The 15,282-nt window shown below is 36.1% G+C and overlaps 1 protein-coding gene across 2 annotated transcripts in view; it reads left to right on the top strand.

Moving 5' to 3' along the window:
* The window catches only part of LOC131427193 (hemicentin-2-like), a 927,120-nt gene extending 915,111 nt beyond the window's left edge, over positions 1–12,009 (top strand). Inside the window, exons 7-8 of one of the 2 annotated variants that reach the window (XM_058590172.1) lie at positions 3,617–4,024; positions 8,729–12,009. In XM_058590172.1, the coding sequence (XP_058446155.1) occupies positions 3,617–4,024; positions 8,729–8,994 (674 nt within the window). In that variant the 3' untranslated portion in view covers positions 8,995–12,009. Of the gene's footprint in view, positions 1–3,616; positions 4,025–8,728 lie in introns of those variants that run through there. The other variant, XM_058590173.1, reaches the window with a different exon arrangement.
* Positions 12,010–15,282: the final 3,273 nt, after the last annotated feature.

Genomic DNA, 15,282 nt, shown 5'->3' with positions numbered 1-15,282 from the left:
CTTGTTCATTTGTGTCGTCACGATAAAAAACCTAATTACAGGATGAACTCGAGTACACTGCTCCACATTTGCGATTGGACAATCGTATTTGGTACGATTTCTAAATTTCTCTTTTTTAAGTCTTTATATGAAAACTTCTAGAACTCTCATTTTGTTTTTATATGCTATGTTCCTTATGATCCATAACACTTCCGGTGAAACTCTCAACGGGTGAACACGTTGTATCGTGTTAGTCCGGAGAAAATTCTAGTATTTCGCAAGTGAGAAAGAATTCTTTTCCGTACTTTGACTACTCGACGCAGCCACGATTTTCAGCCGAGATTTTCACTTGTAGTCCAGTGAAAAGAAAGTCCATTGGACTATAAACGAAAATTAACTTGCAATATAGCCTAAGTTGCTGTGCCATCAAATCGGCGTCATCTTAAGTGAGGTGACGTCAACCAAAACCAGAAGAAGATGATTGAAGATTTTTCCATCAATTTTATTTTTACGGATTTATAAGAATATTTCCGGCAGATTTGTGGAACGTGTGAGAAGATTTTCACAGATTTAAAACGAAAACGTGCATCACAGATGATTTTTCAAGTGTTTTGTTTTCAAAACGGCAGCTCTGTGAACAATACACTCGGAAGAGAAATTGAGCATTTGTTTAAGTAGGGACAAAGTTTCGAAGATTCAAAAGTGTCACAATAATTATCGATTCACCCTCTATGAAATGATGGCCAAATAAAAACATGGAATGAAAGGACAGCATCAGTCTATTTTCATTTCGAAATATTTTGCCCCCTAGTCACGAGGACTTCAAAATCTGTAAAGACTGTCCCAGAAAGTATGGACGCAAACCAAAAACCGCTGCCATTTCGCAATGGTTCAGAATCTGTCAATTTTTATGGCTGCGTCCTGTTGTTTACACTCTTCTCTAACCACTTGTGCAGTTGTTCATTCGTTTTCATTAGTTCGTTTGGACTTTCAGCAGAACAACGTCGAAGAATTGTGTACAAATGGTGCACAGAACGCGGACTGTCACTGAGAAAGATAGCAAAAAATGGAAGGAGTAAGTGAAAAAGTCGTGCAAAATGCAATCAGGAAGTTCGGTGAGGATAACTCCTGTGAGGATAAACCGAAAACGGGTCGAAAAAAAGGTTCTGCTAACTCTCAGTTGGATAAACGTATACTGAAGGCGTTCGAGCAAAAGAAGGAGGTTTCAGTTCGGGATGTGGCCAAAAAAGTGGACACTTCGAAGTCAAATGTTCTTCGTGCTAAAGAACGTTTGAATCTTCGAACCTATAAGAAGCAGAAACAACCAAAACGTAGTCCGAAACAAGAAGCATCGATCAGGCCGAGGGTTCGAAAGCTGTACAATACGATTCTTGCTGGAAATTTGAACTGCATAATCATGGACGACGAAACCTACGTGAAACTCGATTACAAATCCTTGCCGGGACCACAATATTATACGGTGCGAGAAGGGTAAGTGTTAAACCAGCCCGAGACATCGATTGAAGTCGAAAAATTTGGTAAGAAAACTATGGTCTGGCAAGCAATTTGTAGCTGCGGTAAGATTTCGAAACACTTCATCACCACTGCTTCAATGAACAGCGAAATATACATCAAGGAATATTTACAAAAACGACTTCTACCCATGATTCGAAGCCACGAGGATCCTGTTGTCTTCTGGCCAGATCTTGCTTCTTGCCACTACTCGAAATCAACGGTTGAATGGTATACTACCAAAAATGTCACTTTCGTCCCAAAAGACATGAATCCACCAAATTGCCCACTTCGACCAATTGAGGAATTTTGGGCATTAACGAAAGCACATCTTAGGAAACATGTCTCGGCAGCCGAAACCATTCAACAGTTCGAAAAAAATTGGGAAAAAGTATCAAAACTTGTCGCCAAGAAGTCTGTACGGAATTTAATGAGGAACGTTCGCAAGAAGGTGCGCCAGCTAGTCTTCAATGGCTAAGTAGCAAATTTCGAGAATAATATTCTGTATATCGAATAAAATTTGAGAATCTAACACTTGTGAATAATTTACAGCGAAATCAAAGTGCGTCCATACTTTCTGGGACAGTCTTTAATCTAAAAAGTTCTGTCTAGTATCTTTTGTAAAAATTTTCAAAACAAGATTGGTGACCAGTTTTGAAGACGGCACTCCGTTTTCGCCTCGTTAAATCGGGTTCGTTCCACTGACAGCTTTGAGTTATATCAAAAGCAAGTACTTCGTAACACTCTACTCTTCGCGAAAGATCAATGAAATACTATAGCATGCATAGATTCCGTTTGGTAATTTGAGACATTTTACGAATTCACAGTTTCGTAACGACACAAATAAACTAATTTTTGGTTTGGAACGTAAAACAATTATTTTTTTTAAACCTCTCATTTCTCGAAACTCATCATTATACCACTGCCTATTCATGCCTAAGCCATATCAATCAGGTAAATTAACAATTCTAACCAAAACCAAAAGCACCGGTTTCAACACCAAGGTCATGCATAGTTTTACTACATTCCGATACTTTATGTGCCTTAACAAGGTGAGCCTAACATTGTCGAAGGAAAACTTTCGGTCAGAATGAAGAACGTCTTGGCTTACCTCATCGCAAATCACTACAACGGTAAAGCATTAAAAATTGAACGACCCTCACATAAACCGGCAATCAACCACTTTAACGATTTCAGGAACAGACCTATATTTTTCGAGAAATAAAGCAATATATAATCCAGTACTAAATCATCCCCATGATTCGTTGGAGGTATCCTGTTTCCTTCCATTCCGTTTTCCCACTTAGCGCCGCAATTTGTCACAAAACCCGAACAAAAGCTTAAATCACTTGGTCACACAAAAGTCACCGGCTTCGACCACCCACCAATCAACATCATCCCGGCCTCAAGGCACACAAAGCCAGCGGGTGGGGCGTGGAAAATTTGCTTAACATGTAAAAATTATTCAGTTCATAAATAACCAGCACCAAAGTGACCACCCGGGCAAAAGGACGCTAACAACGGATGAAAATATGACGCCGTGAGAGAAGCTATGAACGAAAGCTCCTCTCTGGTCCCGAAGAAAACACCGAACGCTGACTGGGATAAGCAAAGCAATTAAACTATACGAGAAATGCATAACTAATCCCACGTTTTTCAATGTGCTTTGCACTGGGTAGCGAGCGAGAGTAAGGTGAAGAAAATGGATCCCATTTACCTCGTTTTTCCCCACCAGTAAACCGAATACCAGCCAACCGATCACTAAGGAGAAAGAGCAACGGCCCAAGGGGACGTGAAAAATGAACAGGAATCAAAAGAGAATGAAACGACCGGGAAACTTGCTCGGAAAATTGGATTTTATGATTTAACGTTAACAACATGACTGTAATACGTGAAAGACTAATTGTGTTTCATAAGAATAAGTTTAAAAGATTTTTCTTTGCTTTCTTCCTACCGCTTCGTAACTTTGTGTGCATGTCGATTCTTTCCGTAGAACTGATTCAATAATGTAGATAAAGGTAGACTGTTCTGAAATCTCTTACGGATTGGTTACAGAATGCTTTCCAACATTGTATTCAAATTCACACTATTTCCATTCCTGTTCTCTTTTCGTTGCATGCTTCAGGGGTTACAATGGGTTACGCAGAGAACAGCTATACCAACTCGAACAATGGAGGCAGCGTCAATTCACAGGATTCAATCTGGCAGCTAAAAATGTCGGCAGCACAAGCAGCGGCCGGCACGGGCACGCTGATGTCCGCTCAGCACTACGCCGAACGGCAGCAGCCAATGCCGGCAACCAGCACGGCCGGTATGTCCTACGGGTACGATCCGTTGGCACATGCCAGCTACGGTACGGTTGAGGATTACGCCAGCTATCCTCACCTGGCGACAACACCTAGTCAGCACGGACCCGAAGACGAGTACCAGCACACGTTGCGCCAGAGTCAGAATCCCTCGCGGCAGGAGTACTGCGGCGATTCCTACGCGTCTGTACATAAGCCGAAGAAGCGATTAGATCAACCTCATTTAGGTAAGTACTTCACTTTTTGTCGTGGAATCATCAAGCTAGAAGAAACATACGTGAATTTTTTTGTTCGTTATCAATAAACAAGTGTTGCAAACAGGAAGAATTTGCAGACCAGTTAGAAACATTTTTTGTCTTTATTTATATCGTTACTTATAAAAAATCATGATTGAAATTGTTTTCTACACATACAGCCCGTTTCATAAAAGGTTGGTTTCTCTTACAAAATAAAAACAACAAGTTTTTATTATTACATAAATTACTCGAATTCATTATTCGATTAGCCGTCAATGCAAATACCAAAGTAACAAGTCCAATCTACTCCAGCAGCATGACCTGCTAACATCGTCGGGATATGCGTTCCATGGGGCTTCCGGCAAATTCTTTTGGAAAAGACCCCTAAATTTTCAGAGTTTGTCAATAAAGTTGATCTAAATTATAGACAAGCGATTGCAAAGTTGCTTTTTTATCGAAGCCCGCACAGCTCCGGGGCACTTATTTTACTAGCCACTTGTCGTATGTTCGAGCCTAGGACAGGACCAGACAACTGGCTTCTTTTTTCAGAAAAATATTTTTCTTCTTATTCCGGTTGCTCCCTGCTGTAAATAATAAATGCCTCGCGATCACTGTTGCCAGTATAGATAATTATTCATTCTGAAAACTTTCTCCCCTTATAACATGCAATTATTTATCGTTTGAAAACACTTAGACAAATGTTATATCGGTCAATAATATAGCTCTCGATTCATTTTGATTAGATGTTTGTTTTGAAGAAAACGTTTAGTTGAAGTAGCTTAATAATTTTTTTCTAAAACACTCAATTTTTGGTAATTAATTTTTGCAGCTTTATTAACTAAAGTATTCAACATTTTCTATTTGAGATAAATAATAACATACAGAAGTATCCAAAGATTGGGTGCTATTCTCAACCAACATAATCAATATTCTCGTCCATATCACACTTCGTGATTTCTGGCTTTCTCTTTGTATCATCCAGTGATTGTTAAATGTACTCGTATACTTTCCGCATTGACAGGATTTCAAAAAAAATTGACCTTAAATCCTATTGAAATCAATAATTTTGAAAAGATGACCCGAAAAATAAAATTCCAATATCAAGCTACATTGTTACCGACGATACTGACAACACTTTTTCTACCACCCTGCAGTAATCTTGATTTCAACAACTTGTACTTGCTTATGTCAATTTCAACCAATCACGAGCTGGTCCGAAATTGGTCCTAAAAGTGGATTAACAATTGTCAGGTCCTGTCCTAGGTTCGAGCTTAGATCTAGACGGATTCTCAGATAGGGATGTCGTAATATCGATCGATTGATCGAGCAATCGATTAATAATCCTGATAATCCAGTGCTATTTAATCGATTAGTTTGAAACTAATATTCGATTATCAAACTAATCGAATACTTCGAAAAATTCTATAACAATAATCGAATAACAAAAACGAGTAATCGATTATTAACCCAGATAATCGGTTAAAATTCAATCGAATAGTTTGAAAATTATACTCGATTATTAAACAATCGAGTAATTCGAAAAATCCGACATCCCTAGTGTCAGAGAGATCATTTAGGCCGTGAAGTCGAGCAGTTATTTTTTGTCTAGTAGTTAAATTTAACTGCGGCCCATTTCAAAGTTCGACGGATGGAAAGTTATTTGGGTTTATTTTGTGCTGAAAATAAAATGATATCAAGTGATATAATAATTGCAATACAGAGAACGTAAGAAAAACTTCGAGCCAAATATACGTCGTTTGACAATGTATTGAATGTTTCTATTGGGGTATTTCCTTTGACTGAAAGTATACATAGAAATTACACAGAAGAAATTTTTAGTAAAGATCTGATATTACAAATTTGTCGATTTTTTTTTCAGTCTCGGAAAATAACTACTGTTAAACATAACCATACCTCTGCACATGGGTATTTTTGACAACGAATAAACAACTGCTCGATTGTCAAATTTTAACAGCCTTACACGCTTAAAAATAGTTACTCAAAAATGAGTAAGATCTCACTCAAGTACAGAAAAAGTGGAACAGCTCTAATTTAGAGTAACTCCGAAGTTACTCAAATTTGAGTTCTTCCACTGGAAATGATATTTGGGTAAAATCTACTCATTTACTGAGTAATACTTTATTTGTACATGTATTAAAATATTAAGTAATTGAACTCAATACTATATCAAGTGGTGGTTGCTTGGAGCAGTGTGTCAATCGCAAATTAACATACATGTCAGTTATACTCAGGCACCAATCATACACTTATTCCTCATAAATGACATTTGAGCATATTCGGTTTCATTCTAAAGCACAACACGGAGTTTATCATTCCGGTTTTTGCAGACACAAATTGAGCGACTCACCCTCGAAATACGCGATCTCACTATCAAAATATACAACCTGTTGCTATAAATGGTTATTACAACTTTTAGACTGATCTTGCGAATAGTAACAAAAAAACGAGTTATTGCGTTAAACTCAAATTTAGAGTAGGAGTTACTCAATATCATTGATGATAACTACTCAATTTTTGACGTTTCCATGTATCATTTGAAAATGAGTAACTAGTACTCAAACTCTGGGTAACCTTTTCTAAGCGTGTAAGCCGTGGATCATTTCGCGAATTATTTTAACTTTTAGTTGAAATTTGACAGTTATTTAGTTATTTATTTTTCATCGAGTAGTTAAATTTAACTGAAATCGCGGCCCATTTAAAAGTCTGATGGATGGAAAGTTATTTCGGTTTATTCTGCACTGATAATAGAATGATATAAAGTGGTGTAATAATTGTAATACACAAAACATAAGAAAAATTTTGAAAACACTTACTTCGTTTGACAATGTATTAAAATTTTGAAAGAGGTATTTTCTTATTGAATGGAAAAACAAGACGATATGGGAAAAAAGTGTAAACATCGCACATTGCATCCGTCAAATTACATTCAGTTGATATAACTAAGAACAACGTTTTATTTTATATTTACCAAGACAGAAATACTTGATAACTGGACAATTAAACTACATACCAAAAAACACAACATATAAGCTCTGGAATAGAATTTTGAGCCATGTTTTGTTCCGACGTTTACTTGGGTCGATCCCGGCGCCATACTTAATTCCGTGAGAAAATCCAAACATAGCCAAAACCGCCCTATCTCGCCACCAGTGTAATTTCTACATCGTGCTTTCGAGCAGAGTTTTTTTTTTGACAACAAAATAACTGTCACATTTTTACTAAAAGTTAAAATAATTCGTGAGTTCCACAGCCTTAGTTATTTTTTGTCGAGAAGTTAAATTTAACTAAAACTGCGAGCCATTTCAAAGTTTGACGGATGGAGAATTATTTGGGTTTATTTTGCACTAAAAATTAAATGATATCAAGTGGTACAACAATTGCAATACAGAGTATGTAAGAAGGTTTTCGAAAAAAAACTTTCATCGTTTGACAATGTATTGAAACATTTTTTTGGTTATTTTCCTCTTCTGAAAGTAAAAGAAGTAATTTTTATTAAAAATCATTCGAATTTTTTTTCAGTGTCTAAAAATAACTATCGAATTATCAAAAATAAGCATACTTTCGAGCAGGGTTATTTTTGACAACGACAATCGTCGCGTGGTTGGTACATTTTTCTCCACTGTGCATTGATAGACACTGCTATTTTTCAGCAACGATGTAGCTTTTATACTTTACATTTTTTCGCTTACTACGTTTAGATATTTTGCTCACAAAAAACGTTATAGGGGCTGTCCATGAAAGACGTCACGCCGCAAGGGGGAGGGGGGTTTCATAAAACGTGACCTTTTTTGGCAGGGGGAAGGGGGGGAGGGTTTTGGAATGTGACGTCCAATATTTTCAATGAGCGCATTTTTGAAATACCTAATTATATTACTGCTTTGCCCTATTTCCTGAAAAAATCTCCACAATAAACGTTTACATTCTATAGGAAAACGTGAATTTGTTGATGTAACAGCTCCTTCTTGTAAATTCGGAAATGAATGATGCAGGAAATCATTTCTGTTGTGATCAGCAAAAGTGCACGGAGGAGCGAGTAAATTAGCGAAATTAATAAATTGTGCCTAATATGAGTAAAAAAGAAAAAGATGCCTTCAAACGGTTTAACTTAAGATGCACAGTTAACTGTGACAATTTGTGACAAAGGGGGGATGGGAAGTCAAAAATCGTCAAAAAAGCGTGATGTCTTTTATGGACAGCCCCTTAATCAAATATCCGCTTTTTTCGCTTTCAACAAAACACTAACGTAAGCGCTCTCGTGGGGTAGATTTCTACCCCAGGTCAACTTTGAAAGGTCATAACTTAGTCAGTTAAGTGAAATACAAATAACGGACCAGTGTCAATGAAAGACCAACATCAGATTGAATTATCGTAAACGTTGATTATGTTTATAGTAAACTATCACCAAATAACGAAGGTTTGAAGTAACGTTTTTGGGATTTATGTTTACTAAACCAAAGAAACAAACCAATAATTTTTTGTTTGTTTTGACTATAGTTTTACATGTTGACCAAAGTTCCAACAAATGTTTCTGATGACATAAATGGATTCCGAACCAGCATGAATCAACCTACTGTGTTCATGTTTGAAACAAGCTTGATTGTTCTACCATGATACTTTGTTCCATGAAACAAGTTCCATAATCTTACTGAAACGCACTTTTTTCCTATGTTGCAGATTCGTCATCCTATCACGATATTAGTGGATTACCAGATCCGTACATGGAGCATCATCAGCTTCATACCCACCAGCACCAGGACCAGGAAGACAGTAAATCTCTTCTCCAGCATCAGCAGCTTCAAGCACAACATCAGCAGCAACAGCAACAACAACAACAACAGCACCAGCAGCAATTGGCCCTCAACTACGACGAAAACCTGGAGAGTGGATATTCGACGCCCAACTCCCGGAATCGACGCGTGATACGAGAAATAATTGTCTGAGAGCAGCCTAGGGTGCGTTTCGCCAACGGAACGTGCCTGTGAATCGACAATTCCACCTATTCCTTCTAGATTATTTCAAAAGCAGCTGTCTATATTTGCTGTAGCAAAAATCACAAAACTCCTGTGTGTACTTAGGTAAAATAAAAATAAAAGCGGAAATCTTAGCAAAAATGTCCAAATTCTGTAACTCAAATCCGGCATCGGTTTGCTAAACTTGGTTAGTAGTCTGATTTTCGAATTGTTGAATTGCTGCTTGAACAATTCTCCGTCAAAAGTTCTTTTAACTACTTTCACTCTCGTTAACCATCGTGTAACATCATCAGCCATTCAACGGTCCAATACTAAGTTTTGTACTCATTATAAATTTCTGATGCTTCTTGTCCGGAAAAGCAAATTAAATTCTTTGGGAATGCCCCATAGAAACTCGCACGTTTGTTTTCTCGTAGTGTGGTTTTCTGGTATGAAACTGCAAAATGAACAACAAAAATCCAAACCACTTTCAGAATTGTGGCAAACAAGCTTTGACATGGCTAGCACCACTGTAGTAACTGTTTAACTTTGGTTGCATATTTTACTCCACCATTACGGCCAAAGTTTACTGTAGCGAACACACGCGTAAAGAAACAATGATGGAAAATGTTCTAGTAAAGCAATTCACTTTTCTGTCCATGGAATCTAACAGACCGCCACCGGATTTTGAGAGAACATGTAGTGAGGTTCTCATGCGTTTATAATTTTAATTACATTGTATTATTATACATAAAGATACGTGCCCTTAAACGGAAAACATTTCGATTGAAAGTTATGAATGAATGAATGAGAAGCATCAGTTTGTGCGGTGAAATGATTCACATAGTACGAATTGAATATCGACCTATTTCAGAAAACGTGCTAAAGTGTAAATGGGGAGAAAATATTTTATATTTAACAACCAGTGTTATGAAAATTTGCACAAACCACACAAGATGAAAACACAGTCATAGTAAAGGAACGCAACCACGTGAATACCTATAGTTATATCAATTTTCGTGAGCTACGATTAACTTTTTACACACCGATTAAAAAATCGTTATTTTTAAGCTAAACAAGGAATCGTTTGCTAAGCAGAGTAACTGTGTATCAAAATCGAATTTATCTAGAGTCAAGCGAGGAATAACTTAGAGCAACCAGAGCTCTATAACTAAATAACATATTTTATCTCGAGAAATTATTTTAAACCTGTTTGTACCTAAGAAAAACAAAACTGGCAAAACGCAGAAAAAGAAGCATCTCTGTTTCTCTGTAAATGTAAATCGTCGTGTGTGTGATAAAACCAAAAAATACTTTGAAAAACTAAAAACTAAGATAGGATTGTGAATTGGCAACACTTCCGTTACGTCGTCAATGGAATGTCATTAAACAGCTGCACCTTTCCGTTTGCCAAATGCCAATTTTCATTTCTGTACAGTAGTCGTTGGCTTATGACAATTAAAATACTCACTTCTGTACAAATGGCTTATGTGCAAATATATTCAAACTGACAAACAGTACTGGCGAAGATTATCGAACATTTCGTTGTCAATCGATGTTTAGTTCAGTTTCAAACGAGTTTACCTAAGGAATATTTTAATGATACGTTCTTATTTGTGTTATACTATGTTGTAATTGTCATTTAGTTGTTATTTTATGAGACAAACTCGCCATTCAAGTGTACGTGTTTAATGTAAAAGTAAACCATTTGTATCTGTTCGTTCGACTGTCATCTTTTAATTTAGTTTGTTCGACTGTCGTATTTTATTTTAGTTCAGAATAAGTGTAATTACCATGTTTTGTTCCCAGCAGTAAAACACATGGCGCTTTCTCTCCTTCACTCTCCCACGGAAAGTGTAACTAGACTAGAAGCGTTACTAGAAATGTTTCGTTATGCAAGCGCGGTTTGTGTCTCGGGAAGCGTTTCATCGCTACGGTATCGATTTAACTGCCCTCTCTTGTGTAAGAATTTACTATGGTAACGAACAAAATTTTTGGTAGCAGAGCAAACGCTGTTCCTTATTTAGTGTAGTAGGCAAACACAAGCAAATGTTGAACTCAAACGAAATGCTCATCTTACCATTTCATAAAGTTGGTCCTATAACTTTAAGTTTAACCGAACCTCTTATGTTTCAATTTGTTATTCATGTATGATCTCGCACAAACTTTTGTTTACAATATCGTATTACCGTACATACTAGAGGAACATAAGACATTGTGTTTAATATCTTCCACTATTTTTTTAATGAGCAACTCAGAAAACAGCAGAACTAAGCAAAGATACTATTGATGTAGATGCAAGCCCTATTTTAGATAGTCTGCCACCGTACTATTATTTGCTAAGCCTTATCAGAATGGAAATAAGAAAAGCAGGCTTTCGAAAACAAGTAAAATAAATCTGTGCAGTTAGATTATAAGCGTCACTTTATGTAAAAATCTAACAGAAAGCTACATTGTAGCTCAAGGACACTTTAATTCTAACAGAAGATTAAAACTTAAAGTTTAATTAAACGGCAAGATAGATAAAGCATGTGTAAATATACCGTTTAAGTTTAGAGCGTCCCAGTCAAACGATGCAGCATTATTATAATTACTGAGAGAAAAAAAACAGTCAAGATGCCGGCGAGCGAAAAAATAAAACAAACGCGTCTTTTGCTTTGTTCCTGGAGAAGGAAGTGTTGCTTTAGTGCAGCAGGTACATGATTTTCCAAGCGGCATTCGAAGAAAACTGTGCGCACGAGAAAAAGTTAATTAATACCATCGGTGAGAAAAAAAACTACAACTTTCTCATCCCTCATTTTGCATTACCTAGTGGCTAGGCGGCATTTTCTTCTCCAGGCTTTGGCCTGCGGGAAATCTAACCGCAAGAAATAAAATGAGTAAAGCCGTACGTGCGATATGGAAAACTTTTAACTGGTTAAGAAATATGTACGCTATTATATGATGAATACTGGCAGATGAAGAGAAACTATAAGAAATAAAAACTTTTTTAATGTAAATAATAAATTGGAGGTTTATTTATTATTACTATCCGAAATATCTTACACTAAAATCAATCTATTGATGAATTCCATCTAAATATCCCGCTTGAAAATCGAGGTAAGTTAAAACACCGCGAAACAGTTCAAAACAGCAGAAGAGTTGTGATCGAGGCTTGTTGCACCTCACTTAAATGTTATTTTTTCAGAACAACGTTTGTATAATTATTAATAACAACTAACTATAGCAATCAGGAGCCTCACGTTTATATTTGAAAATCAATTTTTTTGACTTTCTCACCTCAAATAACCACAACACCAAATCGTTTTGGGGCATGAGTAATGCTCGTATCTGTACTGTATTTTACAGTATTGTACTGTATTTTCGACCATAATACTGCGTACTGTTTTTTACCCTCAAATGTACTGTATTTTAATTTGTACTGTATTTTTACTCTGAAATTTACTGTATTTCACACACTTGAAAGTAATACAGAATTTTGAATCTTTAACGCATCGAATTTTGATTACAAAACGTCAGAAAGGACAGCGACAACACTTAACGAATGTGAATGTGAATGTACGTATATGCAAACAACAAATTTTTCATTAATCATTCTTGTTCAGAGCGCGTAACAACAATTTCTGATTACTCTATTTTACTATTACCTACTATTACTTTACCTACTTACCTCTTCATTCAACCTATCAATTTCTGTCTAACTTCGGACAAAAGTTTTATTTGGATTTTTTTCTTTTTCCATGTTATTGATTGTCTTGCAGGATTATAAATTGAATGATAAAAGTCAACTATTGCGCAAATCCGTTGATATTACAAAGTTACCAACAGAGATAACATATATCGGTATATTGAATACATAGTACAAACAGTTGGTATTAATATTTCAAACAATAACAGATCGGCTGAAAAGTTCGTATCGTTTCTATGAGAGGGCGCCACTAGAATTAAATCCATACCATTTTCAGTTAGTACCAACCTTCAAAAGATACGTGTATAAATTTGACAGCTGTCTGATTATTAATTTGTGAGATATTACATTTTGAGTGAAGTTACTTTTGTTACTGTGAAAAAAATGGAAAAAAAGGAATTTCGTGTGTTGATGAAACACTACTTTTTGATGAAAAAAAGTGCCGCCGATACCAAAAAATGGCTTGATGAGTGTTATCCAGACTCTGCACCGGGCGAAGCAACAATTCGTAAGTGGTTTGCAAACTTTCGTACTGGTCATATGAGCACCGAAGACGATGAACGCAGTGGACGTCCAAAAGAGGCTGTTACCGATGAAAACGTGAAAAAAATCCACAAAATGATTTTCAATTACCGTAAAGTGAAGTTGATCGAGATAGCTGACACCCTAAAGATATCAAAGGAACGTGTTGGACATATTATTCACGAATATTTGGATATGAGAAAGCTTTGTGCAAAATGGGTGCCGCGTGAGCTCACAATCGATCAAAAACAACAACGAATTGATGATTCTGAGCAGTGTTTGGAGCTGTTATATCGAAATAAAACCGATTTTTTTCGTCGATATATAACAATGGACGAAACATGGCTCCATCACTTCACTCCGAAGTCCAATCGACTTCAGTTGAGTGGACTGCACGCGATGATGAAGAGGTAATCGCTGAAACTGAGGCCTATTTTGAGGCAAAGGACAAATCGTACTACAAAAATGGTATCGAAAAGTTGGAAGATCGCTATAATCGCTGTATCGTCTCTGATGGCAATTATGTTGAATAATAAAAACGAATTTTGGCAAAAAAATGTGTGTTTCTATTAAACGATACGAACTTTTCAGCCGAACTGTTAAATTTATATTTTTCTCGGTAGCCGGCTGCCCAGATCAACCAATATAATCAATTAAAAATTCTAATAAATAATTGAAATAATAAAGTGGAAATAATAAAGAATCAAGACGCGCGTGAAATCTGTTGACCTTTATTTGGTGATTTAAAATGATTTGATAACAATTGTTTAGAATATGTCAATGCAATGAATCAACTATTTTGTCTAAATCCTATTCACTCGTTTATTTTGTATCACGTAATTTCATTTATGAAAAATAGGGAAGTTTTTATTCTTTACGTGATAGTATTGCAAGTTTTTCTTCAGTTTCCTCGAATAAGCGCTGTGAATCAAGACTTCCCGGGACTTCAATATAGGATATTGTTGACACGTTCACTCGGGAAGTCAGTGAGTTTAGTGGTGCATCCGAGCATCTCGAAACCGGAACATCAGAACAAATTGGCTCAAATGGCACGTTCCCCTTGATAACTGGATTACCAGAAGATGTACATTGAAGGATGATTTACCAGTCCCAGGTCGGATCATCTAGAAACTCCCTGTACAATTTCAGCTAATCCCGATCAGTAACGGAGTAGCAACCAGGGGTGGTCGCTCAACCTCAAGCTCAAGCTTAATAAAAAGAAAACTGTCTCAATCAAAACGAAAATAGACACCTGAATCAAAATCTTCATCAAAAAAATAAGCTTCTAAAATAAATAAATAAAATTGAGATTATGGAAATAAATCATTTGATAATTATTTGCTTTTAACGATATGCTTAGTCCTGTATTAGTATCTAACGAGGAAAACAGATTTAAGGATAATGATAAGCAAATACAACTGCATGATGAAAACCTGAACTGCAATTTCTTGCAAAAATTTTTGCCTAAAGGTAACTCGGTCGATATCACAAATAACGCGTGATATGAAGATAAACAACTTTATTAATGTACGTTTTTCCTAAGAAAATGGTCAAAAAAGCACTCTACATTTTGTTCTCTCATTCACTCAATTTAAAAAGGTCACGCTACACACTTCGTAACTTTAAATTACTTGGTTTAAACTTTCCAAAAAGTATATGTATGTGCTATTTGGTCTGCGACCCTGCTTCCTATTAGTAGTTAAAGTTAGTGTATATAAAAGTTTAAATGTTGAATAACTTTTTAGGGAAAAATCCAAACCGTGCACAGTCTTCAACAAAAATGTGTAATTTTACGTTTTTAGTAATTGTTTCGAACATAGTAGACACTGAAAGTAATTGCGAAAACAGTTATGTACAAAAAATTGAATTTTAATGGTTTCAAAAGAAAATGCTTCATATATCCGAAACTACATGCGTTAGACCTTTAGCTTCTTCGACAAAGTTTTTTCTCGTTAGAAGTTCAAAAACTTTGTAGAAGACATTATTTTTCTATCTCTTAGAGGAATGAAGTTGTTGAAATGAACTTTTGTCGTAGTAGGCTTTGCACATTTTTTATTGTGATCAAATCA

The sequence above is a fragment of the Malaya genurostris genome, chromosome 2, assembly GCF_030247185.1.
Source record: "Malaya genurostris strain Urasoe2022 chromosome 2, Malgen_1.1, whole genome shotgun sequence".
NCBI lineage: Eukaryota > Metazoa > Arthropoda > Insecta > Diptera > Culicidae > Malaya > Malaya genurostris.
Note: the sequence above shows the minus strand (reverse complement) of the source record. Positions and strands in the feature narration are given on the sequence as shown.